General features: G+C 36.6%; 1 protein-coding gene across 5 annotated transcripts in view; it reads right to left on the reverse strand.

Annotated features, from left to right (window-relative positions):
* The window catches only part of CNST (consortin, connexin sorting protein), a 54,008-nt gene that overhangs the window by 15,300 nt on the left and 12,417 nt on the right, over positions 1 to 26,291 (reverse strand). For 4 of the 5 annotated variants that reach the window (XM_069800587.1, XM_069800589.1, XM_069800588.1 and 1 more), the window contains 7 exons: positions 23,973 to 24,411; positions 15,079 to 15,284; positions 10,501 to 10,531; positions 7,843 to 7,929; positions 7,252 to 7,366; positions 4,700 to 4,721; positions 4,422 to 4,518 (listed from right to left, as the gene is read on the reverse strand). In XM_069800587.1, coding sequence (XP_069656688.1) covers positions 4,422 to 4,518; positions 4,700 to 4,721; positions 7,252 to 7,366; positions 7,843 to 7,929; positions 10,501 to 10,531; positions 15,079 to 15,284; positions 23,973 to 24,360 — 946 coding nt within the window. In that variant the 5' untranslated portion in view covers positions 24,361 to 24,411. Of the gene's footprint in view, positions 1 to 4,421; positions 4,541 to 4,699; positions 4,722 to 7,251; positions 7,367 to 7,842; positions 7,930 to 10,500; positions 10,532 to 15,078; positions 15,285 to 23,972; positions 24,412 to 26,291 lie in introns of all 5 variants that reach the window. The other variant, XM_069800591.1, reaches the window with a different exon arrangement.

A 26,291-nucleotide genomic window follows, 5' to 3' on the forward strand; every position in this document is an offset into this window, starting at 1 on the left:
AAGGTTGTGAATTCACCTACTATCGGCACGATCTGCTGATGAAGTAGATGGTTAGCCCAAGTTGTCAATAAAATTATTAGACATTAGCCATTATGAGAAGCTCAAAGCCAAATCTCCCCTTTTAGGCTTATAAAGAGAGAAAAGGGGTGATTAGAATTAGAATACCAATGTAAACTCGCTATGACAGAAACTGTCTTTTATTCCATACTTTAATAAAAACTAAGTTAAGACTGTATTATAGTAGGACTAGTGTTACAGTAATAGTAATAACATCAAACAACAAATTAATATGTCTAGAAAACACTCATTTGCATTTTTTGGTCATAGCAAAAAGCAGAAAGGTCTTATGAATGGATTAACAAAGAGATCAAACAATGCCCTTATTAACTGTGTATGTTCTCACAAGAATGACTGAAGATCTCTACGCCAATCTTACCCTTCCTCACCTGTTAATACCTCACTTAAAATCTAAGCAATTACCTGAACTTGTTGCATGAAACAGGGTCACATTCATTAGTCATTAAAGAAGTGTTTGCATTAATTAATTGTATTGAACAATTTTATTAAATTCTAAACTATCCCCATTTTAAAGGATAATGAAATACAAGGTAGCATAGAAAAGAGACTTGAAATTGAAAAAGAGAATATCCAATCATCTCAAAATGCAGAAAAAAAAAATCAGAGCAACATTAACAGATAGAAGGGGTATGGGGAACCTAACTTCTCTAAAACACTGAAAGAAGAAATGGGTATGAGACAGGGACTTTTTGAAAATTAGACACAGATGAGTAGGTAGCTCAAGGGATTTGTAATGGGATACTGAGCCCTTCACATATAGGTCATGAGCTCAAACACAGCCTGGATTATTGGTACAAGATTTTGTTACCATCTGTCAATTTTTCTTAGTGGATACATCCACATTACAGCAGGCATCTTTGTTGGCAGCCCTGACTGCAACAAAGATTAATGGAAACAGAAATTAAGTCAAATTCTTTACCATGAAAGGTGGCCCTTGAGCTCAGGGCTCTGTTCCTAAGAAAGTAATAAATGATCCTAGCATTGTTATTTAACTACAGATGTACAGGGACTGAGATGTAATGATCATTGTTACATTCAGCATAAATTTTCAGCTGCTTTCAATATTTTCTTTACACCTACTTCAAGACACCTGCTCTAGACGACCCATGCCCACTATAGACTCAAGGCAAGTTAAGACAAATACTTGAACACTTAATTAGAAAAGATGCTTTTTCCTACTAATTTAAATGAAGACGTACCCACCAATGTGGCAGTAATTTTTATCTGACTGCCAGAGATTGACAAAGTGTCTACTGAAAATTTTCTAGCAATGAAAGCATTGATGGTAATTTAAGAAACGTTTTTTTCCCCAAACAGGGTTACTTTAAAATTGACAATTGCTTTGTTCATCACAGAAACCTGTAGCCACTACTTTTTTTATGCTGTTAATCCAAGACAGCCTAGCAGAGAGACTACTGACTTACGGCATTCTACCAGTGGAGAATTCACACTTCTCCATCTTTGTCCCTATTCCCATTTAAAACACAAATCCCATATGACCTAAAAGAAAACAGGGTATGAGCAGTTTCTCCCCAACTTGGAAACAGGTCTATAATGTACCACTGCAAACTTATGCTAAGAGTTTTATTAAATTCATCATTTCATTAGAAAAGGTTTCATGAAACACATGAATTTGATTATCTTTAGTTAACACTAAGGCTATTAAGGCTTTCAGTCAGAAACTGAAGAAATTAATGGATACAGGATGTATCAAATCTCATTTTTAATATATACACATAGCTCTAAGGGCCCAGTTCTCTCTGTTGGTATACTCAAAGAGAACATCTGCCAGAAAGGAAAATGCAACAAAACAGACCATTCACAACCCTTGCTCAGAAGGGCAGAAAACTAATTCAGTGACTCTCCCAGGAATCTTGACTAGCCAACTTCATATAAAGCTGTTTCTTGGTCACTGTATCCCCAGGAGAGAGGAATCGTGAATTCTTAGGATCAGCTGCCTACAGAGGCTCAAATTATGTTCTCAAATGCCTGCAATAAGTCAATGGAGTAATTTTTGCTTTAGATTAGTAAGGAAGTGTGATTTTACTTCAGAGATGCTACCGTAGTACAGTGCAACAATCTCAACAATGCAATATATACATCTCTACATATAAGCTAATACTTCTCATTGATAATTGCTAGATAAATTCTTATTTGGGGCGTATGAATTAATATGAAGGACAGTCTTCAAACCACTTGAGAATTTCCTTTTCCTGTCTTACCCTAAGTCAGACTTCTGCTACCAGCAACTGAGTTAAGTAGTTCTCCCTGCAGATAGGCAGATACATTTCTAAGAGAAGAAGAAAAAGTTTATACATTTACTTCTCATTTTTTGTGACATAGAGAAAAAAAACCCCAAAAGCAGAAGACAAGCATTCTAAGTTTTCAATGAGAAGGTCCATGCATTTAGGTTAATGCTGAACAGGTTAGTTTAAATATTAGGAACTGTATGGTTATTATAGTATAGGATTCTGCTGGGGTTCAGGCAAAATTAAGAACCAGCCCCAAATGGCTGTATTGTTTCTAGTCCTGAGCTGGATCACTCAGCCACAGCTTGAATATTTTTTATACAGCACTCAGCAGTGTATACAAATTCAGAGTTATGGATCATCTTTGTCCAATTTCTGTATTAGTTCATACCAATGCCTTCCCTACCCAAAACCTTCTAACTGCAATAAAAATTTTCAGGCCCATGCTGCTGACGCATTGACTCAGTGAGGGGCAGCAGTAGCTAATTGACCACGCACTGCCTTAACAGATAAAGAGACCTGTTAGGGTGAGAAGTCGTTGCTTCCTCAAGAATGTGCTAATCTTGTGAAAAGCATCTTTTTCAAATCTTAAGCATTTAAACTTCAGTTAGGCTTGAAATATTCATATCTTTATATTGAAAAGGTATTTAGCACTGCTGGAAAATTCTCAGCAGAACCGCTTTCTAATGGATGACACAGCTTTATTAATTTACAAACATTTCATGGGAACCCAATGATTTTGATGACATTTTGACATGAGTTACATTAAGAGAAAGGCATGAAAAAAACCTATATACACCATTAATTACTTCCACATTAGACTTTAATATGTCTAGATGTTGTACTACAGTATTTTAACATTGACACAAAATGCTCCTTAATACAGAAGTTTCAAATGTTCAGAAATTCTGCTCTCCAGAAAGCTTTATTCCCACTTGGAATAAAAACAACAGAAAAATTGTAAGTGCCTGTTTTTTTTCCATGGGAATTTCCAACCATCCAAAAATAAAAAGCATTGGGTTCTTTTGATCTGCTTGCTGAGCTGTAGAACGTGTTTGTTTCATGTTTTCAGTGTTTTGTGTTTAGTTAGGTTATAAGAACAAGGACATAGAAAAGGCAGTATAGGGATCATGGTAAAAGAGGATGAAGATGAGGAGGATCCACACATGTAGAGAATTGTGACTCTGTATCTTCATTAATTCCTGATTCTCCTGAACATCCTGGCTGATACACACTTGTAGCATAGCTTAGGTTTAAAGGGACCTTCTGAGGCCAACCCTCATCTTGTGAGAAATTCTAGCTGTTTGTGATGAAAGGTACTCAGTTTAGGCCCATTTTGGCAACTGGAACGTGCCAAAAAAAGAAAACATTTTGCTCATAGAGCGGAGAGATAAAGCACAGCCTGGTAGTCTACCAATGCTCTTTCCCCCTCCATCTCCATTTTAACAATTCACTAATTTGCAAATGTTTCATAAGAACCCAATGATTCTAACAAATTACTCAAACAAAACAGCCACTGCCCAAAGGCAGGAGAAAGAAAATGAAGCTGACGTAAAAGTCTGTACAGAAAAAAATTAACTGAAGTATGTTTTTCTCTTCAAGATCCCCCAAAAGCTTCCTAATTTTCTGTGCTGTTACAGAAAAATATGTCTCAAAATCAGTATATTGCATGTAATTTAAAACAGTTAATAATACTGTTAACTATACTGAATTGCCACAACTCAGAGTATTTGTCATCAGATTGTTTACCTTATATTTTATACATACAAATTATGTACCTTATCTCTAGTTTTACACAATTTTGTAGCTTATGTAGGCTGCTAGAAATGTATGCTCATTTAAAGGACATTTTTTTGATGGAAGCTAAAATTACTTTTATTACAATTCTGAATATCAATGACTAATTAAAATTGCAGAGTAAGCCCATTGTGCAGTTGTGAAAAAAAAAAATTAAGATTTGCACAAATAGATGAATCCATGGGAATCCAACAAATATTGTAGCTTCTAATTAAATAGCTTCATAGTATTTATATGAATATGTCATTACAGCATAATATTTAAAACATATGCACATGTACATACACACACACATACCTGATTTAAAAGCAGCAGCTTCTCTTTCATTTAAATTTTTTGATTCCATTAACTGATGCAAACAACCGCTTTCCCATGTACTTTCTGCAGCTACTAGCTGTAAAATATGATAGTATTTCCTGTAATTTTTGGAATTAAACAGGACAACTGTGACTTTTTGAGACATCCAAACTTCAAACAGTTTCTATACTAAACTGGAAATATTATAACTAATAATATTAAAAATATATTTATTAGCAATCTTTGACAAAGCAGAATTCAATTAAACAGCTGCTTACCTTGTTTTTGGATGCCTGTGGCCTGCAGCAATAAAGAAAAAAAGAATAAATTAAACAACTTCATAGCAATATTTTTCATAACAAATGTCACTGAAATCTTATAAACCTTTGCTCTGCTCTAATATTAGCACAGAACTCTTCTTACATTGGAACAGTGTCAGCATGCTAGCATACTTTCAAGCACAGATCTGTACCATATGTGAATATCATCAGAAGACCAATTAGCCCAAACATTGCTCCACCTAATTGCGAAAGCAGTCAAAAGAAAGTTTACTGCAATGTATCAAGTGATCTAAATTCCTGTAAAACTTTTATGCTCAGAAGGAACTTTACCAACTTTAAAAATCATGTAAGGACTCAGTGTCTACTAGTATTAAAAATAATGATCACTGTAACAGAGACTGAGGAATGGAAAAAAACCCCCACAAAACATATTTCTCTCTCCACAGACTGTTTACACTGGGACACGTTTTCTGGGTGCTGTAAGATACAGCAGCTCCCACTGATTTCACTGGGATGCACAGGTGAGTCAGCGCTGCTAACAGCATGGACTTTGCAAACTGTGTAGAGATTCATGCACGATGTATTTTATCATGCACAATCTGTCTCGCAGCCTTTCATACAGCAATGAAGATAAAATGTTGACCATTTTGTTTAAAGCTACTGAAAATAAAAGTAGGAGAGGCAAAAGGGAAAAGCATTGATGTTCATACTCTTTAACAAACTTTTAAAACTTGCATTGACTTTTAAATTTTAGCATTCAAACTTCAAATAAAGGGCACTCAAAACTATCTTTAAAGAACACGTCCAGTATGTAGCTGTAGACCTTGAGTATCAGAAACTTTCAATTCCAAAAGCAAAAAGCTCACATTTTCCGAGACCTGCATGTTATTCATTAAAAATTAAAGTATAACTTTAATTATAAAATAAATTGAGATTAAAGCTTAGGACAAAAAAATATATGAAACAAATAAAAGCAAATAGGCTTTTGCCTAGAGAGTTTGGAAGAGTAATAGCATTACAGAGAACTAATCATGGCAAATGAACACAAGCCTTAATTTTTATCCAATTGCAGGGTTTCTCAGAAACAGGAATGATGTTACATAACTGAAATTTTGTATTATGAGGTGAGGCTGCATGGAAGAATTAGAAAGAGAAAGTAGAGTTATTCTCAACAAGGTGACAATCGAGGTGACAATAGGGAGGTGCTGCTAGTTGCAGCATACAAATTGCAATAGACTTGATTCTTAATCTTTCTGTGGGCTTGCAAAGTGATGTGCAAGGAAATGTAGCCCAAGGAACCCTGCAGGCACTCAGAGTGCAATCTCTCAGTAGCAGCAGGCTGTGGGTGTAAACATGCAGCTACGGTGCTAGAGCTGCCTCCTCCTCCTGTGGAAATGCAGGAGTACACCTTCCAGGGGCTCCCTTGCAAATGCATTCATACTACAAATAAACAATCCCTGCCTGGGTTCTGGCAGTCAGCCTGGGTGTTTTCAAACTTCTGTATGGTCACCCAGAAGAAAAAACATGAAGGCTAAATCATACTCTCTGTGAACACAAGCATTTTGTCTTTTGTTACTCCCAAACTGACTAAGCCAATGCAAATGTATTTGAAAAAGTTCTCTCTCCCCATCTGATTGAGAGCATCTCCCCTGTCACAAGTTGCTCTTTTCACAGCCTTTGCATGTGGCTAGTTTCTGTATTATCGTTGGCTGATTGTTTTTCAGTGGCAGCTGGTATAATTTTTTCCATCTGTCCTTTAAACTCAATGTCTAGTAGGTAGGACATTCACCCATGAAATAACAGATCTCCTCCTTTCTGATGGGTATAATCCTCTATGTGGTACTCTCCAGAAGAGCACCCTAGGCACCATCCAAAAGTTTGTGATACTATGATATACTGATTCAGGAGGCTGATGAATCAGGCAAAGCAGGTATGAACCAAGATTTCACAACTTTTCAGAATACTGCCACACTAGGGAACTACAGAATCACTGCTTCATAATGTTTACGCAACCTGTATGAAATCAACAGAAGATAAGGAGAATGACTTAAAGCATTAGGGAATTGTCCTAAAATGTGGAAAATCTGGGAATAAAATCCTACAGGGTAGATGTGAGTGCTGGAGTCTGAGATGCTGGGCAATTGCATTTAAAAACAATGATTAAAACAACAGGTACTAGACACAAGCACCATCATCAGTTCTACAGTCTCTCTCTTCCTAAATTAACATTGCTCAGTTTTTACTTTGGCTGAAAATACTAAAACTCAAAACTCCACTTCTGGCAAACTAATGATTCCCTGAAAACAGTTCAGATCTAGTCCCTATACATTCCTCAGACCATATTAAAACATTGTGAAAATTGATGGTAACGGAATCATTTTAGTTAGGTATCAAAAAGAACCACCACTTTATAACCAAATTCACTTAAGTCAATGGGATGCAACTTTTATTTTGACACAGACTATTTTAAAACACCTACACTGGCAAGTAGACAACAGATGCACTAACATATTAGTACTGGAAAAGTAATAATATTTTCGTATACTTACTGTTGATGTGAAGAGCAAACTCTAGTAAGCTTTTCCAGCTCTTCACCGCTCAGTTCTTTAGCTGAATTCTTCAGTGTTGTAACTGCACTAGGAACTGCTGTTTTCCATTTTCTTTCTAAATTACATCAAGATAATTTTTACCCAAAGTACTATAAAAATAGTATTTGCTTAACATAAAACATATATGTGAAACTAATTAATGGACAAACATTGGCAACTCTTCTGTGTATGCTCTACAATCTTGTTTCACACTATGCAAAAAAACATTGTATTTTTTCACAACACATTTTATTTTCATCACATCAGATTCACCAACCCTAAACCAAAAATAAGCTCAAAACAACTGTGGATCAATCAAAGTCTCAATTAATAGAATAAAGAAGGACAAACTATTTGCACCTTTTTCATGAAATGTGTGAGAAGAGATCTAAAGCAGGAATACTTCTCTTGTAACAAGCTCAGAGAAATTCTGATATAAATGCTGCTTTTGCTATGTAATATTTTTAAGCTGGCAAAATGTATACTCTATTATTTAGAAATACAAAACAAATTAACTCTTTCTTGTAGCATATTAGTTTAGCCTGTACTCACCCCACTGCTCCTGTATGGAAGAAAGATTTGCAAGTAGCTGCTCATGATACAGTCGTTCGAGCTGAATGAACTTCATCGCCTTCTCATCTGAATGGAAGGTTAAGAAAAATGGACACATATATGGACATGTTACAATTTATTTATATTTGGCACCATATTTGAAAGGGCAATCATTATGTACCTGAAATTGGACATAATTGAATCAAAATGAGTAATGGCTAGCATCCAGATTTCTGTGCAAGGAAGAAAATAATAGCAGACATGAAAACAGCAAGTAAGAAGTAAGCTAAGTTGAGACAAGTTCCAAAAAATTAAAATCCTATTCTCTTCAGCAGTTACCTATTCCCACGTGCCTTAAGTCCAACAAAAGCTTTTCTAGAAAAGAAACGAGCAAAATGTTATTATGGTGACAACTCTTATCAGAAAACAAAATACCTGGAAATGAAAAGCAAAACAATTATACAAGTACCAGCATGTATCTCTCAAGAAATACAATTATATGTCAATAACCATAACTAACTGAAAATATGGCTCCTTTCTGCTGACTAGCAGGAGACAGTATTTAAAAAAATTCCCCAACTCAAACTTTCAAGAAATACCCTCCCCCTTTTCAACCATCGTATACAACACTGTGGGACAGCTGAGTTCACCTTTTTCTTCTTTCTGAAGATTCTGCTTACCTTTCTTCTATATGAAGAACTCTTTTCTCTCCCTTAGGGTTATCAATATATTCACAAAGGTATACTGATAGTTATATATTTTGTAATAGTCAGGATAATTCTAGTTCTATCACGCCCAAGTTGTTAGTTTTTCTGTTTTAAGCCATGTTTTGCCAGCTATCTGAAATTTAATTCTACAGTACAATGAGGATAGAAGTACAGTGAATGAAGTTCCTAGTAATATAGAAAAAATATTTTCCATTATTCATGCTAATTAGAATACTGGAGTAATTATTACAAAAACATAACCAGTACTTGTTATTCTTGTTAGCCTCATGCAACATATACATAGCATGGCTCATGAACAACAATATTAATGGGAAGAATATTCCCTGCCTTCAAGAAATCTGTTATTATAAACAGAATTACAGATCAGAGAGATAGCCTTAGAGGATCACAACAACAAACCCTGAATTATTGTTAATATGAAGTTCTACACTGGATGAATTAAAATGCCTGTCATGGATAATTAATAGTGCAACATGATCAAGGAAGTTCTTTATTAACCTCAGGAAACCGATGGTTTCAAGTACAGAGGAGATATCCTTCATAAATATGTATTATATAGTGGTGTTGAATTCCACACATCAGGTGTACATTGCATTAAAAATATTTCCTTTGATCAGCTCTAAATACAGTGCCCTTCGATTAAAGCAACTTCTATGAAAGAGAAACTGTCTTTCTATCATGCTGCTGAACACATTTTAAATTTACTGTATTTCCCCCTGCAGAGCCATAATTTAGTACATATTTTTTCCATGCCTTTATTTTGTGCTCTGTATTTTGGATTTTCTGATGGATGCTTTTGAAATATGGTGACCAAGACAGAAGTAAAGCCTTCTAAGACAGTGATGGATATTTTATATATTGCTTTTATAATATTGCAAATTATTTCTCTGGTTTTGTACTAGAGGCTAATATAATTTGGCTAGGTTTCAAGGATACCTTTCCAGGTTTCTTATGCTTTGTTACTTAACCATTATAATTGCCTATTTGCTGTATTTTGTTTGTAACAAATTACATAATAAAGAAATAATCTTTATGCACAGATTCTGTCATTTATGACGCATCTTAGTGAATCACATATACCTTAAGGGTTTACCACTCTTGCCTCTTCTTTTCATAGTCTGATCATTTTCCCTTAAAAGCAAATAGAGGAAAACCCAGTCCACCTTTTCTAAAAATATAATTTCACTTTAAGGTTTAATACGATTATTCTCTCCCACAATTACTGAAATATATCAGAGTAATTCACAACAGCTCAACTATTATAACTTTTTGAACAAACTTATTTGTATTATCTATGAACAAAAAAACCCAAACTGGACCACTGAACTAGCTGTTGGCAGAAGCAATACCCATGTTGTCCTACAACAGTATCTAAAACTACCTCGATACGATTTTGACTAATTAGCATTTGCCAGACAACATGTTGTTATTGTTTGCAGGTTGTTGATCTCCCTTAGCTCAGTGTGTTTGGTATTTTTATTCTAACCTAGACACTTGCAGTACATATTCTAATCAAACTGTTGTGATAATTTTGTTGTCACCATAATAGTGCCCTATTTGATATAATGGAATACAGACCCTATCTAGATTGGACATATTCCCAGTTACTAATACTTAGAACAGAACTTGCCGTATGAAAACAGAAGTTCTTTGAAAACATTTTCTTACTTCCTTGTTTGTGCACAACTACTAATGATTGTATCGGTACAGCTTTTGGAAGGGGATTTATTGCTTAACTCATATTCCAGCTGTCTGATTAAGAAGGACTGCTAACATATTGTATATTCACTCATGGGTAAATTATGGCTGTTCACTTCTTTCTAACCCTGACCCACGACCTGTGAGTCAATGGTATAGCATTTGTCTTTTATGTTTTATCATGCCAGATTATTTTAATATCTCATAACAATTTCTGCAAGTAAAAGGATACATTCCTCCTCTTGAAAATAGGTCTCAGCTATCTGCAAAAGTAAAAAAAAGAAAAATTAGGATTCTGTAATTTTCATGAGAGTGATAAGGATATAATACAAACTTTTTTTCATAGATTTAAACATCTGTTTTGCAGATTCATATTTAGTTTGGGTAAAATGCGAATGTTCAGACTAAATACATGTATTCTTATTGTAGGAAAGATGTTTAAAAAGACTATCAAACAGCAAAGAAATATTAAGTCCTCTCACACAAACGGATTTGCCCAAATGTTAGTTGGGTTTTATCTTGTTACAACAACAAAAAATTATTTCAGAAACTTTTTAATGATCATATTAGAAAGTTTTAAAATTACCTAGAAGTACTGTGGTTACTGCTATGAGTTGAAGAGTTTGAATTCTGTTACTGAGCATTGTTTCCTTATGTTTGACCAAATTAAGATCATTGCTGAGCTCTCCTGAGCATTACAGTGCAATGTGATAAAATGGAGAAATGGAGGTTTCCTGACTGATGAGAAAAGAACAATCTTTGGATAAAAGACACTAAAAATATCACCTATCACAGCATCAGAGGCACACCAACGACCTTCCTGTTTATATCCTATTAACAATAAATATTTACAATAATTACAACACATTTCAAATACATAGAATTTGAAATATTTACAATATGAATATTTGAAATTCATGAGATAAACATATAAGGACTCAAATTCTTCATTTTTTTCTGTATTACTCCTAGTCCACCCGCAGAAGCCAGACAATACCATTGCAGCAGCCTTCTGCCACTTCCTTTCCTGAAGCTGCTCTGCTGTGTTAAAAAGATTTAAAGACCTTCTACCTCATGTGTCAGTTCGCTAAGTCTAACACCTTGATATCTGAAGCTCTTCAACAATAGAACAAGTCATGGACTTAAGCCAGATGGCAGTTCTTTGATTTGCACTGTAGTTGTTATGACATGGAACAAATCTGCAGTTCTTCCTCCCTAGCTTGACATTTCTATAGCAGAATAAGTAAAATTGGATTTGTAACACCTCTGCCAAAAATGACCATTTAAAAAAAACACCTAAAAATCACAACAATTCTTCAAGTTGTTCTCTTAGATGGATGTTTATTTAATACAGACAAGTCAAAACAAAGAAATACTAGGGAGTTGACACAAAAAATAAGCAAACTTTCCCTGTTGCATTTAGAGCTCAAAGTGCTAAGGAGGTTTAATATAGAGAACAAAAATAGTTCCCAAGCAGTTACAGAGGACCAAAAAAAAATCACACATAAGACAGACTACATATAAAATACTTGAACACCAAAGTCAATCTACAGCACTTCTAGCTTAATAAAATGTGTAAGCTAACATTAAATGCTGCTGGAACAGCTGCTATCTTAGCCAATGGCTAGGAATTGAACAAGGGATCTCTATGCCTAAGCATTCAAGATGTCCAGCTGCAACATCTTAAAAAACAACTTCACCCTGTCTGGGTAATTTTATAACGCCTATCTTTAACAGATCACTGCAAAAAGGAACAGTAAATAGATCACCAAGGGTTTATATACTGAGAAGCTGTGTATAAACTAAGAATACCAGCATGCAAACATAAGAGAAAATTATGTTCCAGTATACCAAGTTATTGCTATAGCAAAGCTACATATTTTAATTGCAGACTACTGAAATAGATTTACTATCCTCCTCCTAGTGATCTTTTACTTTCAACCAGGTATTTCAAAGCCAAAATCACAAGCATGGAAGTGGCCGAACTTCTAGAAGAAAAGTTGAGATGCCAGTTAGAAAAAATATTTTTCCTGTTAATCAAGTAAAGGGATCAGTTTTTTGGTTTGTTTGGGTTTTTTTCTGTTGTTTTTTTTCCCCAGAACTGATATAAAAGATTATTTCTTGGACTAAAAGGGCAAAGACACCATTGTACTAGAGTCCATGCAACCAGCTCAGACAAAAGCAAATATCCAAAGACAGTCAGAAAATGAGCATGTTTTGAATCAGAATCAGAATTTCACTTTGACTCTGAGTTTGTGGTGGGGAGTATTATAGAAAAGATAGAGCTGATACCTGGAAAGGAAAAGGTGTTAACACTGTATAGAAAAGCTAACGTGGTAACTGAAACTTTTTTCTTCCAATTCTTCCCTGTAGAAAAATAATCTTTGAGACTTGCAACAACCACTTATTTGTGCTTGCTAGAAAACTGGGCAGGCTACCCTAGAAAGCTGAGGAATACTGATGGCTTTGTTTGTAAATGCAACAAAATACAAAAAATATAAACCTCAGAAATAAAAATATTTTGTTCCTCAGAACTCTACAGTATCAGTGACCTTTACAAGCAGTAACTAATCAATCTTCAGGGACAGCGAATGTTGGCAGTCTTCCTATTTGCCATGCAGGGTGTGACAAGGGCCCCTCTTGCAAAATGTGTCCAGTAACTGCAGGTACCCTGGTACTTGAATGTTCTGTTGGGACACCTCATAGCTGATACTCCAATAACTTCTGTGGGAGCACACAAACATTCAATCTCAAAAATCTTTGGGGCATATCAAATTAGGCACTCATAATTTGAAGGGCTTAACAAGTGGACACTTTTGTAAAAGTCTAAACATGATTGCTCAAAAAACACAGCAACTTGATAGAGGAGTCTAGATTACAATTTCTCAGACTTGTTACTAGTCACTAGCCATTCTGAGCCCAGTACCTCCAAAAGAGAATTGGTAAGTGACTTCTAAGGCTCTTTATCTGCACATTTTGTCTGCTATCCACAGTAGTCTCCTAAGGGTTTCTGGAGCTGCCAAAGCTCTGTATCTGTGTTTTATATATAAGTACTTCTTAGATTCTGTAACAAATGATAAGCAATTTACAGGAATCCCATTCAAGACAGGAAAAAAATTACATCCTATTTTAATTAGAAGTTAAACCTTAGAACAGCCCCTAATATCCTACAGCCTTTAAATATTTAATACAGGCTTCCCACTAACAATGCAGATTGTTAATACTCCAGAACATCTGACACAGCTCTTTATTTTACATTGAATTTTGTCATACAGAATAAAAAGAGAATGTGATAGAAGGGTATTTGCTAGACTTGGCCTATAAGAAAGTTACTGGCAGGCTGTAGTAGCAATCTGAAAAAGAGACTGAAGAAGACAGGTTAACTTGCTGGAAAAGGAAAAAAAAATTCTTAATAGACCCACTTTACATGAGAACATAAATGCTATCTTTAAAATCCTTTATTTTTTCCCCAGATTAAAAAGTGTGTTACGATCCCTGTAAATTCTGCTAGCTTTCTTTCAACACTCCATTCAAAATGCTTGATATTTCTTAAGAAAAGAGATGGTGTTAGATTACATGTTTGAATCTGGAAATGCACACTCTGTTCTCAGTTCTGTCACAGTTCCTGTATGACTTTCAAAAGGTTGTTACCCTCAGGGTTTGGCTTCCTCATCTAAAAAGCAGCAAACAGATTTCACCTCCATTATGTTTGATGACACTCCTTAATATTTGTAAAGTGTTTTGAAGTTTTTGCCTTAACCGTGTTGTTTTTCAAAACAGACCTTCGTACTGACTCATGAATAACCACCAAATTTGGCTTGGCTAAAAGTACAAATAGTTAACCCTAATGCTAAGTTTCAAATAAATTAAGGAACGATATCGAGTATCCACTCAAACACAGATTAAAAAAAAAATAATTAGAATTCTATGTCAAATGTAAATTACCTATAATTTGCAATACTAATGAGAAACCTCTTTCTCAAATATAATCACTTATTTATATCAAAGACAATAAGAATGCAGGAGTGTCATCACAGTTTAGAAGTTTAAAATATCACAATCATCCCATTTTCCACAATAAGGATAATGCAACTAAGTCAAATCAGACACTGTATAGTATCTATATATATAGTCCATATTAGACACTACAGCCAACAAAAAGTCTTTTAGTCCACCGTTAGTCCGACACAACTAAACTATAAATTAATACTGTGTCAAGTCCTATCAACTTATTCATCTTGCATCATAATCTCCAGAAAGAAAAACACACTGCTCGGTCAGTAAAAAAGATTGCTTTTCAAATCACACAGTATTTCCTCTGGTCTTGCAGGTATGGCAACTGTGCTATAAAAAAGTATACACTAAGAAACCTTGAATCTTAGCATTCATGCATGAAATTCGTGCTAGAAAGAAGTCTGCAACAGTAAAAATAATTCCAGATTTAAAATGTTATGCAGACATCAGCTGTCTTATATCTATACCAGTGTCTTACAAACCATAGCTAAGGTATGTTGAAGAGTGATTTTCCTAAATCTTCCTGCCAGACTAGAATTTCATCATTTGGGGAATTAGAAAACCAATTCTTCAGAGTTTCCTTTAACTGCAGAATATACTTTCAAGGCAGTTTACAATTCAACATATGTTAGAAGACCTTAGAGGAGATATTTGCCTTGACCATCTGTTATATATCAAAATACCCTGCCCAGATACACATATTGGCATATGTTGAATTAATGCATTTTTTCCTAATGAATAAAGGTCTCAAATAAAAACAGAATTGTGTGCAACACCCCAGAATCATAGGAAGTACCTGATGGAGACACAGGGGCAGTATCTTTGAATCCATCTGCTCAACCTCTTCACGGAGCAAAGAGAAAAGAGACTGCAACGTTTGTTTTTGTTCTTTTTGGTGAAAGTTTTCATTTGCTTCAACAGCACCTTCAGCATGCACAGAAACTGTATCTGTAATCAGAGTATTTTCCTCCTTGATTGCTGTGGTTCCCACTGTAGGAACTCCTTTAAAAAGAATAAGTACTTGGGTTAGGATTCAAAAAATACATCGAGTTGCTTTTTTAGGAAATTTCAATACAAAAGCTACGAGTAAAAACCTAGTATCTTCAATAACATCCCTGCAACTCAATAAAATACGGGCCATGTCAAAATTATTTGTCATAAGTCTGTCATAAGTGTCAGCTTACCTACCTGAAAAAACACAGTAACATACACCAGGTATTTTTGTACACTTCTAACTGAGACCTGACTTTAACTTGGGGGGAAAAAAAATCACCTAGTCTAAACTGTTTTACAGAGTTATTAATAAGAGACCAGGATGATCTAAAATAAAAAGTGTTGTGACTGGTGTTACAGCTTCAGCTAAAAAAAATCAATACTTAGATCCAAGTGGACAAACTTCTATGTTAAGACTGAATTGTAATACAGAGACAGAAAGCAAGGTTGTTTGCAACACAGTTTTGCTCAAAAAGGGCAAAAAGAAGGTAGGTGAGGAAAGTATGAATGAGGTTCTCAGTTTTTCTCTTCAGTCCTGCCAAGGACCTTGTACAGGGAGATATCCCGGGGAAGGCAGGAAGGAAGGATGGACAATACGACCTGTTCAGATGATAACACAGTGGCTCCTTGCAGTGATGACAGGAGCTTAATGGACAAAAAGAAGCAGATGATGACAGTGGAGGATTCTATTGTGGGGGACATATGTCCAGGAGGACTGTCCTGCTGAGTGAAAAGGAAGACCCCCCTAGACAGTTGGATAATTTGAGAGTTGAGGGAATGAGCCAGTAGTGGTGATCTACATTGGTAACAATGACACAAGGATGCGTAAACTGAATTTAGGCTCCAGAACTTCTTGCTAAGCAGAAAACTAGGTTCTCCTGGCACATTCCCTGGTAGTCCACTGTTGCCCATCTCCAATTTTACTGAAGTCAAAAGTCAGACATGGAGGTGGAGGACTAGCAACATATATGAAAGATAATGTAAAGCATAACAGTATAAAAAGATTACAGGAAAAACTTTCTGGGTGCAAATCCCACATTTTATGTTAGAAATGCAGTATTTGTAGTATATTGCTGGTCATGAATATGATAGTTATCAGGAAATGTTAAATGAGATTAGGGAAGAAGCGTAGAGCAGGCAGCAGCAGGGGGAGAAATCAACTATCCATATACAGACTGGACCAGTTTCTCACTGTATTGGGTTTGTGTGGCAGGGTTTTGGTAGCAGGGGAGGGGCTACAGGGATGGCTCCTGCAAGAAGTTGCTAGAAGCTTCCCTGGCTCCAAGTTGGACCTGCCGCTGGCCAAGGCCAACCCAATCAATGATGGTGGTAGAGCCTCTGGGATAACGTATTTAAGAAGGGAAAACCTGAGTGGAGAAAGGAGTGGAATGTGAGAGAAACACCTATGCACATACCAAGGTCAGTGAAGAAGGAGAGGGAGGAGGTGCGCCGGAGGAAGTAATTCCCTTGCAGCCCATGAGCAGGGGAGCAGATGCCCACCTGCAGCCCATGGAGGACCCCACACCAGAGCAGGGGGATGCCCCCAAAGATGGCCGTGACTCCATGGGAAAGCCAACGCTGGAGCAGCCTGTGCCTGAAGGACTGCAGCCCACGGAAAGGACTCACACTGGAGCAGTTCATGAAGAACTGCAGCCCATGGGAAGGACTCGCGTTGGAGAATTTTGTGGCAGACTGTCTCCTGGGAGAGGGACCCCAGGCTGGAGCAGGGGAAGAGTGAGGAGTCCTGCCCCTGAGGAGGAAGGAGCTGCAGAGACAACGTGTGATGAACTCAACGCAACCCCCATTCCCTGTGCCACTGGGGGGGAGGAGGTAGAGAAAATTGGGAGTGGAGTTGAGGCCAGGGTGAAGGGAGCAGTGGAGGGAAGTTGTTTTAAGATTTGGTTTTACTTCGCATTATCCTACACTGATTTGATGGGTAACAAATTAAATTGATCTTGGTTTCCTTCCTCTCACCCCCCCTCCGAGTCTGTTTTTTGCCCGTGACCGTAATTGGCAAGTGATCCCTCCCTATCCCTGTCTCAACCCGTGAGCTTTTTGTTATATTTTCTCCCCGTAATCCCACCAGGCAGGAGGAGTGAGCGAGCGGCCTCATGGTGCTCTGTTGCCGGCTCGGCTTAAACCACGATGCTCACAAAGATAAGAGAATAAAAGCAATAAATGATGACTTCCTATATCACACAGTCTTAGGAGTAACCAGAAAACTATAGTTTATTCCACCAAGTAATGAACACTTTTTTTCATAAAACAACACTGAATTTGATATATTTACATAGGACTGACTTTCAAAAAAATAATCCCATAATTTTTTTAAACAATTTATAGAGAATTTGGCCACTGAAATGTGCACAATAAACTTTTACAAACTCAAGTTATGATGAGTATGTTATTCTTCCGCAGCTACACCCATTTTCTGAAAATCATGTTATCATTTAAAAGCAGGACAGGTAGGAGCACTGTTTCAAGTAACCATCACACTGTTTCTACAGCTTGGGCGCTCAGCATATTTCAGACCCCCTCATGTTCATTGCAACTGAAACCCTATAGTGATGATTCAGGTTTAAGATTTAGGGCTTAAGAACGGTATTAACTTGTCTGCTGAAGGTTCCACTGTTCTGTTTCTGGTTATTTTAAACTTTTTATTAAATAAACTATCCAGGTCAGGAGTACTAATAATCTCTGTGGGTGGCTATTTTCACTGGGCTTACTGCCAGGCAAAATATGGGTGTAACTTAACATTGCTTTTTTGATATTAATGCATGTCTCTGCTTTTCCAGTATTTATTTGAGCTTGCTGTGGGCCAAAAGCAACAAGGGACATAACTGGATGCAAGATAAAAACCAGGAAGTACTTTTAGAGATGGAATTAAGGCTGTCTTTAAAAATACAGCTTTCTGTTCAGCACATGATCATGAAGCCAGAAAAGAGGGTCCACATGTTCTGGCAAACCTTTTGTCTCAGAAAAAAAAAAAAAGTCACTTCAAACTGCACTTTATTAAGCAGGTAATAATCACCTGTCATATCAAAACATGAAAGTTGACTGAAACATGTTCAATAACTACTATAATGAAAAAACTTTATTTTAATGTTACAGTGGTACTGGTGCTAATGCATAGTTTATAAAGTGCATATTATTCCTACATATAGTTGAGCTGTCACTCACTTGGAATCCAATTCTGTGCTCAAATTACTCCCCTGATTCTGAAGCAAGGCCTTACAGCCATTCAGGTTAATTCTACCTTGTTCTATTTTAAACACAAGACGGCATTTGTGCCTTAGTAGCACCATAACCAAGAACTTTTCTTGAGGCAGTTAACACTTAGTGATGCTATTTTGTCATAAAAGTGTTATCTAAGATCGCTATGCATTTATTTTTTCTCTATGTTCTTGAAAACGGAGAATGCACAACACTGCTTTTTCCTGGAATCAATCAATCTTACTGTCCAAAGCAGATTATTTTTTTTTTACTATTGGTATCTTACATATATTTCCAATATTTTAAGAAGCAAGGATTAATTTTTTTCACTTTGCAAAGCCTTGATATTTACTCCATACATTGATATTTGGTTCCATACCTTTAAGAAAGCCTTTAAGAAAATAAATGTGAAAAAACACACAAAATATTAACCCTCCCATGGCCAGAGCACTCACTAGGAATGTGGCAGAGAGCTGGATTCAAGTTTCTGCTCTGCCAGACTCACAGAGGTTTCAACTGACATCTTCTATGCCCAGTTGGGTGTGCCAGTGTCTCCTAAGACATGGAGAGAAGCAAACTTTCTCAAAATTTCCCTAAGAGTTCACAGAAGCAGCCCCATGTTTGCAAAAAGATCCAATTTTGACAGGCCTTGTGAATAAAAATGACAAATGCATTTTTCAATATGTCTCACCTTTTTTTATCAGTACTGCAAGTATATGAAATTAAGATGCTCTTGCCACCTGCCTGAGAATGAGTCAGAGGTGAAAGTATGAAGCATTTGCTATCAAAATAAAACTATAGAAATTGTCCTCTGTTTTTGTAATTGAATTTTAATTTTCACATTGAGTAGCATTAGCTTAAGTCACCAGTAACAGAAGCTTCTAGTACAGAAAACATATGGTAATCTCTCTTTTAAACATTCTTTGGTACTCATTACCAGAAAGCTGATTCAGACTGATTCATTCAAGAACTATTAAATAAAAAAAAAAAAAAAAAAAAAAAAAGACCAGCAAGTATTTAAAAAAATATTTCATTTTTAAGAGAAGAGATTTTAAGACAGGAGTGTTGGCAGTAAAGATATAACTCTAACTGAGGAAGCTCAAAATCTTTAGTGCGGCACAGAACCCTAAATAAAATAACATTGCTTGAATTTTCATATAATTTGACTAGTTTATATTCATATATTTCATTTGCTGCAACACCAAATCCATCGCAACCACTCCACTTTCTTCCCCTACCTTCAAGCTGCTTCAAGAAATAAGTTGAATAATTTACAAGAAAAGCATATGTTGCAGAATTTAACTTGGGGAAAAATGATTAAGTGCAAGTTACTGTGCTATACTACATTAAGGAATGACACTGTGATTTTACAATATTAGGTTAGTAGTTATGCCAGGACTGATCTTTTGGAAAAAGTTGAAATTATTTGCAGAGAAGAGGGATAATTTGAAGTCCATATTTACAAAAATACATTGAAGCAGATGACGCTTCATGAATCACTATCTCTACTGCACTAAAGTTAGTACAATTCATTACAAGGAATCCAAGTATGAATAATGACCAAAGTTTAAATTTGTCAATTTAAATTTACATCACTTCTTTGATCACAAGTGTCCTCCTTAATATAGTCACAGTCTATTCAAAACTATCATTAGTATACAAAAAGAATGTGAGAGAAATTTGGGATCTGGAAGCTATAGACCTGCCAGTTCACTCTAAGACATCTACTGCAGCATGAGGACAGCTAAAAGGAGGTGCTTCTTCAAACAATGCATAGGTGAAATCTTGGAACTACTTATTCCGGGACAAGGAAACGGACTCAAAAAACAACTGCAAGTCAGGTGACAAATTCACTGTAAGCTATTACAGTCTATCAGTTCCCACTTGGGGAAGTCCTGAATGGATAATTACTGATGGCAAGGAGAACACAGGAACAAATCACTACCTCTTTGCCTTGTCCTTACACTTTTACCTACCCACCCTCTATTGGCCACTGTCAGGGGAGGGACATTGAACTAGGTGAATCTTCAAACAGATATAGTGATTCTTAATCTTGCATTCCAGTCTACTGATTGTAGGAGCTAGGGTAATTCTAGCTCCAACATATTCCAAGCATACACAGAAACACAATAATCAAATACTTATAACTGTTTATGCTTTATAAGCAAATATTTAGAGGGTTTCAAACACATTGCAAGTGCAAGCACTTGCTCTTTCTTCTAAAGTAAAAACATATCTCCAGAGCAGAAGATTGGCTTCTCTAATGATCACCAATCTTCTGCTGAGCAAGTCCCGAATAAATAAAAATAAGTAAAAAGTAGTTTTTGCTATTCCAGGTTCATTGCTTTAGTCACTAGCAAGAGAAGGAATATGAACAACAGGCTTTTTAAGTCAAAAGTCATCTTTTCCAGAACGACAACATTTAACAGCAACCCTAACAAGTTTGCTTATAGGGAAAGAGAAGAAGATTCATAAATCTCTTCTTTAGCTATGAGTCAAAGTAACTCATCCATGATTTCTCAATAGTTAAAAATAAAAATTAAAAAATAAAATCACCATAATACATGCCATGCAAGTATTCAGTTTTTGATTCCAGCTTGCTTGTGTGGCGCTCTGTTGCGACCCACTCAGGGATCTTCCACTCTGGTTTGATTATTCTCTCCTTTATCTCTGAGTTGGTATAAAGACAGGAAAGCTAGTTTGGTTCTTTTATGTAGAGGGATACTCAGGAATTGTATAAAATAGCTGGTGTTAAAAATTAAATGGAAGTTTCTTACTAAAACAAAGACATTTGCAACATCAAGAAATTGTGACACAGTCACTGCATTGTCTGAAGACAGGAGAACCATCATGTGAGAATATCTAAAAAGCTAAATGTAAATTAGCCCATAATCAATGGGAGATATAATGTAATTTTATATTTTGATCTTCCTTCTGTGAACAGTCAAGGTTCTTAATAAAGTAGTAAATGTTTGTTCATAGGAATTCAACAAAACTCTTAAGAGTTTTGCAGGCAGGACGTTCTCTGTTGTGATATTTTACATCTCTAGATTTTTCCATTAAATTTTCTGTATTTCAGACTTCTGCTTTTAGTTGCCTTAAAACTGCTATCTACCATGCACAGCTCATTTTGTGGTACTTCTGCATCAGTTGACTGCATTTATCAACAAGAATATAAACTCATAGAGAAAGAATACAGGCAAAGTTTAACTTTCAGTGTTTGGGTGAATTTCTCCTTTTCTTTCTCTCATCATGCTTCAGATACCTCTGTCCACATGTCTGTATCACATTTCACCAACTTTTGCTATTCCCGTCATATAGATGACTGGTTCTCAATTACTTCTGCTAATCTCTTGTTTTAATTAAGTATTGTCTTCCATTTTTAAACATTAAATCTACAGCTGAAATATACACTTAATGACTTTCTGCATCATTTAATGAGAACTCATTCTCCCTGTAATGACAGATTTCAGCATGCTCCTACTAAAAAATATAATTTTTCTCTTCTAGATTTTGCCTATACGTACAAAATATGGAATGCAAGGCTTCCTTCCTTTCCCTTCTTTACCTATTTTATTATCCTTTAAGATCATCATCAATTTTCAGATTAGGCCACAAAAGACTTGTTCTTTAGCAGGAAAATTGTATTTTAAAATTATCTACTTTAAGTAGCCAAATCTACCATTTCAGTCTTCAGATGAAAAAAAAAAAAAAAAGGCACGGGGAAAAAAAAAAAAAGCAGGCATGATTCGGTTGTTCCAAGTAACTTTCAAAGATACCTATGCAATGAAACACATTGATTTTAATTAATATATCTGCAGCACTATGACACATAACACATCTGACATTTATGATTTATGGCAAAAAAGCCTAATATAGTAACAACACATTGTGTTGATGCAGACAAATCCTACTCATTCAAAAAGGGAAAAAGCATCTTAAATAAGAATATGTAATAAACATTTACATTTTCCTTATCTAATTCACATCCAAAAGACCTAAAGGAGAAGTAACATCAAAAATTGGTAGAAATACATTTTTTAACAGCTCATTAGCCAAAATGCACATCCTAAGACTATCTATTAAGCTTTGAAAAATGTAAGGAAACTTTGACAACAGGCCAAGATCAAGCTATTTGGTACTTATACCAAGATTTCAAATCTTGACACTGGATCAAGACATCAAAATCTTGCACTAGAGCACAATGTTCAAATGAACAAAACCATTGTATTGGGTTTGTGTGGCAGGGTTTTGGTAGCAGGGGAGGAGTTACAGGGGTGGCTCCTGTGAGAAGCTGCTAGAAGCCTGTCTGGCTCCAAGTTGGACCTGCCGCTGGCCAAGGCCGACCCAATCCGCGACAGTGCACCTCTGGGATAACATATTTAAGACGGGAAAACCTGCAGTGGAGAGGGGAGTGGGGTGCGAGAGAAAACTCTCTGCAGACAGCAAAGTCAGTGAAGAAGGAGGGGGAGGAGGTGCGCTGGAGGAGGTGATGCCCCTGCAGCCTGTGGTGAGATGGCAGGCTGTCCCTCTGCAGCCCATGGAGGTGAGTGGAGGACCCCACACTGGAGCAAGGGGATGCCCCCAAAGATGGCCGTGACTCCATGGGAAAGCCAACGCTGGAGCAGTCTGTGCCTGAAGGACTGCAGCCCATGGAAAGGACTCACACTGGAGTAGTTCATGAAGAACTGCAGCCCATGGGAAGGACTCGCGTAGGAGAATTTTGTGGCAGACTGTCTCCTAGGGGAGGGACCCCAGGCTGGAACAGGGGAAGAGTGAGGAGTCCTGCCCCTGAGGAGGAAGGAGCTGCAGAGACAACGTGTTATGAACTCAACGCAACCCCCATTCCCCGTCCTGCTGCACCACTAGGGGGAGGAGGTAGAGAAAACAGGGAGTGGAGTTGGGCCTGGGAAGAAGGCAGGGGTGAGGGGAAGTTGTTTTAAGACTTGGTTCTACTTCTCATTATCCTACTCTGATTTGATTGGTAACAAATTAAATTGATCTTGGTTTCCTGTGACCATAATTGGCGAGTGATCCCTCCCTGTCTCAACCCATGAGCTTTTTGTTATATTTTCTCCCCCTCATCCCACCAGGCAGGAGGAGTGAGCAAGCGGCCTCATGGTGCTTTGTTGCTGGCTGGTCTTAAACCATGACAACCATATTGCCTGAATTTCTGGGCATTCTGATTTGGAAGTCGGCCCAATTTCCACACTGAAACTCTGCACCTCCCTGTATTCGTCCTTCCTTGATATGTTCCATTTGCTACATAGCCAATGTTTAAATACAGAAGGTGAAAACATCTAGAGTTGGATCTGATTTAGGATTATTAACAGTTCTGAAAAAAACCATCCCCAAACCTTCAGTGTAATTTTAAAAATAATTAGTATGACAACTAAAATATATCTTTCTTATTAGTTCACAGACTAGAACTACAGCGTTATTATTTTAAATAAACAGAACAAAACTATTTTTTTTATAAAGTACCTTTAGATCTTTTACTGGAGTTTCTTTTGCTTCTTGGACTTCTTTTTCCACCTGGCTGTTTTTCAGCAATAGGCTTTTCTTCCAGCTGGGGGTCCATATGGACATTTACAGATCTCCTCTCATTCTCACTTTCCTTACAGCTTGGGGTACAGTCGCCACTGTCCATATTCTCATTGTTATTGATGCTGTCCTGCTCACCTTTATCCTGTCGTCCCATAGCAATGCTACTACTGGTCAGAACCTCGTTCCCATCATTGTCAAGTTGATTTTCATTTTCATCAGCTGAAGAAACCAAATTGGATGCCAAACTTTCCACCCTATAGTCAGCTGAAAGACTCTCCTTTGAGTCTATTTGTAGATCATTTGGTGGAAATTCTCTGTCATCCATTAGAGCGTTATTTGTTGAACCACTTAAATCTCCCTCCAAATATTTTTAGACCTAAAATATAAAACCAAAAGAAGCATTTATAATACATACATTATAATGGATAAATAACCTTATACTTAATGCCAGCCAATAAAAAATCACATTAGCCAAGCAATACGGTTTAAAAGCATGGGGAAGTTATTTCAAACAGTAATCCATTGCCCCATTGTAAGTCTTAAAGCAAAGCATATCTACATAGAAAAAACTATCTATAAACTTGTACTTTTATCCAATTATAATCAGTCCCAGTTACCTGACCAATAGCACAGCTGATCTTTACAGCAGTGTTCACAGTGTTTAGCTGAGGTAATGAGAAAAACAAAAAGATAAACAGAAACCACCCCCACCACCTCCCTTTAAATCCATGGCTAAAACAAAAGCATTCTTGTCACATAAGATCATAGTTTGCCTGACAAAAATAAACCAGTGAGGAATAAAAGCAGAACAACTTTTAATTCTGTCAGTGATGGTATCGCATCAAATATGCAGATAGATTAACTCTGTTACAAGAATTAGATGCAAGTAGAACCTGTTTATTGACTCAGACTGTCACTTTATTTTCAAGAAAACATTCAACATGTCTTCAGTAAACACAGAAGCAGATGGTTTGTTAATAAAACCCCCTAATCCCCCACCTACTCTCAGCAGGGGTCAATTTTACCTTTTTGTGAACATGCAACTCTAATCAATACTGCAATTAGATGCATATTCACAGGAAAAAAAGTGTAACTTAGCAACAGAGTTACACAGCATTTATACAGGACTGTTATTCAGTTCCTTTCTTTAGCTTTTAGAAGCATGGCAATACTGCTGGTTTAACTTAGCAACTACATAGATGAAATACAGGTCCATTATGTACACCTCATTAGATTTAGCTCACATTTTAAATAGTGAAGCCAAAAATCAGCAACTCTTATATTATAAAAGAGCTTAGACAAGCGTCCTGCAGCAGCTTCCTATCTTTTCCTTTAAATGAAGGCATTTTAGGAAACCTGTCTTCACCAGGCTTTCCTCAGTCTTATGTCCTGGTATATACAACTGAAATAACTGAAATATACACTTGCTAACTATGCAAGATAATGTTTCATTTTACTTGCTATTAGAACTCAAACTACAGAAAAATGGAAAAAATGCCTTAGAGAATAAGTAGGTTTTCCTTCATCCACAGAAACATATTTCTGTTAAAGATTACTAAAAAGATTTTCCCAAATTTTTTCCTCCACAACCTTTACAGTTGTTAAAAGGACTGGAAAAAAGAAAACGTTACTCCTATCTTAGAGAAGGACAAGGAGGAGGATTTGGGGAAGCTACAGGCTGCTCAGCCTCACCTCAATCCCTGGGAGGTAATATAGCAAGCAATCCTAGAAACCATTTTTGAACATATGAAGGACAAGAAGTGTCATCAAGAGTAGTCAGCATGGATTTATGATGGGTAAATAGTGCTTAACAAACTTGACAGGCTTCTACAACGAAGTGACTGGCTCTGCAGAGGAGAGAACAATAGATGCTGTTTACCTTGACTTTGGTAAGGCTTTTGACACTGTCTCCAATAACATCCTCACAGACAAGCATACAAAGTACAGGCTAGGTAAATAGACAGTGAGGAGTTCCAGGGAAGCATGCAGAGAGGGACAAGCAACCACCAGCTGGGCAACACAAAAGCAAAAGTCAGCACCAACTAGGACAACTCCATCTCTGTTTCCAACCTGAAGAACTTGTTAACCATTTCCAGCCATACCAATCTAACAAAGAATACTGCCTATCCTATAACATATAAGCTGCACCAGGGGAGGTTTAGACTGGACATTAGGAAGCATTTCTTTACCAAGAGGGCAGTCAAACACTGGAACAGGCTTCCTAGAGAGGTGGTCAGTGCCCAAGCCTGTCACTGT

This window comes from Haliaeetus albicilla, chromosome 13, assembly GCF_947461875.1.
Source record: "Haliaeetus albicilla chromosome 13, bHalAlb1.1, whole genome shotgun sequence".
NCBI classification, from domain to species: domain Eukaryota; kingdom Metazoa; phylum Chordata; class Aves; order Accipitriformes; family Accipitridae; genus Haliaeetus; species Haliaeetus albicilla.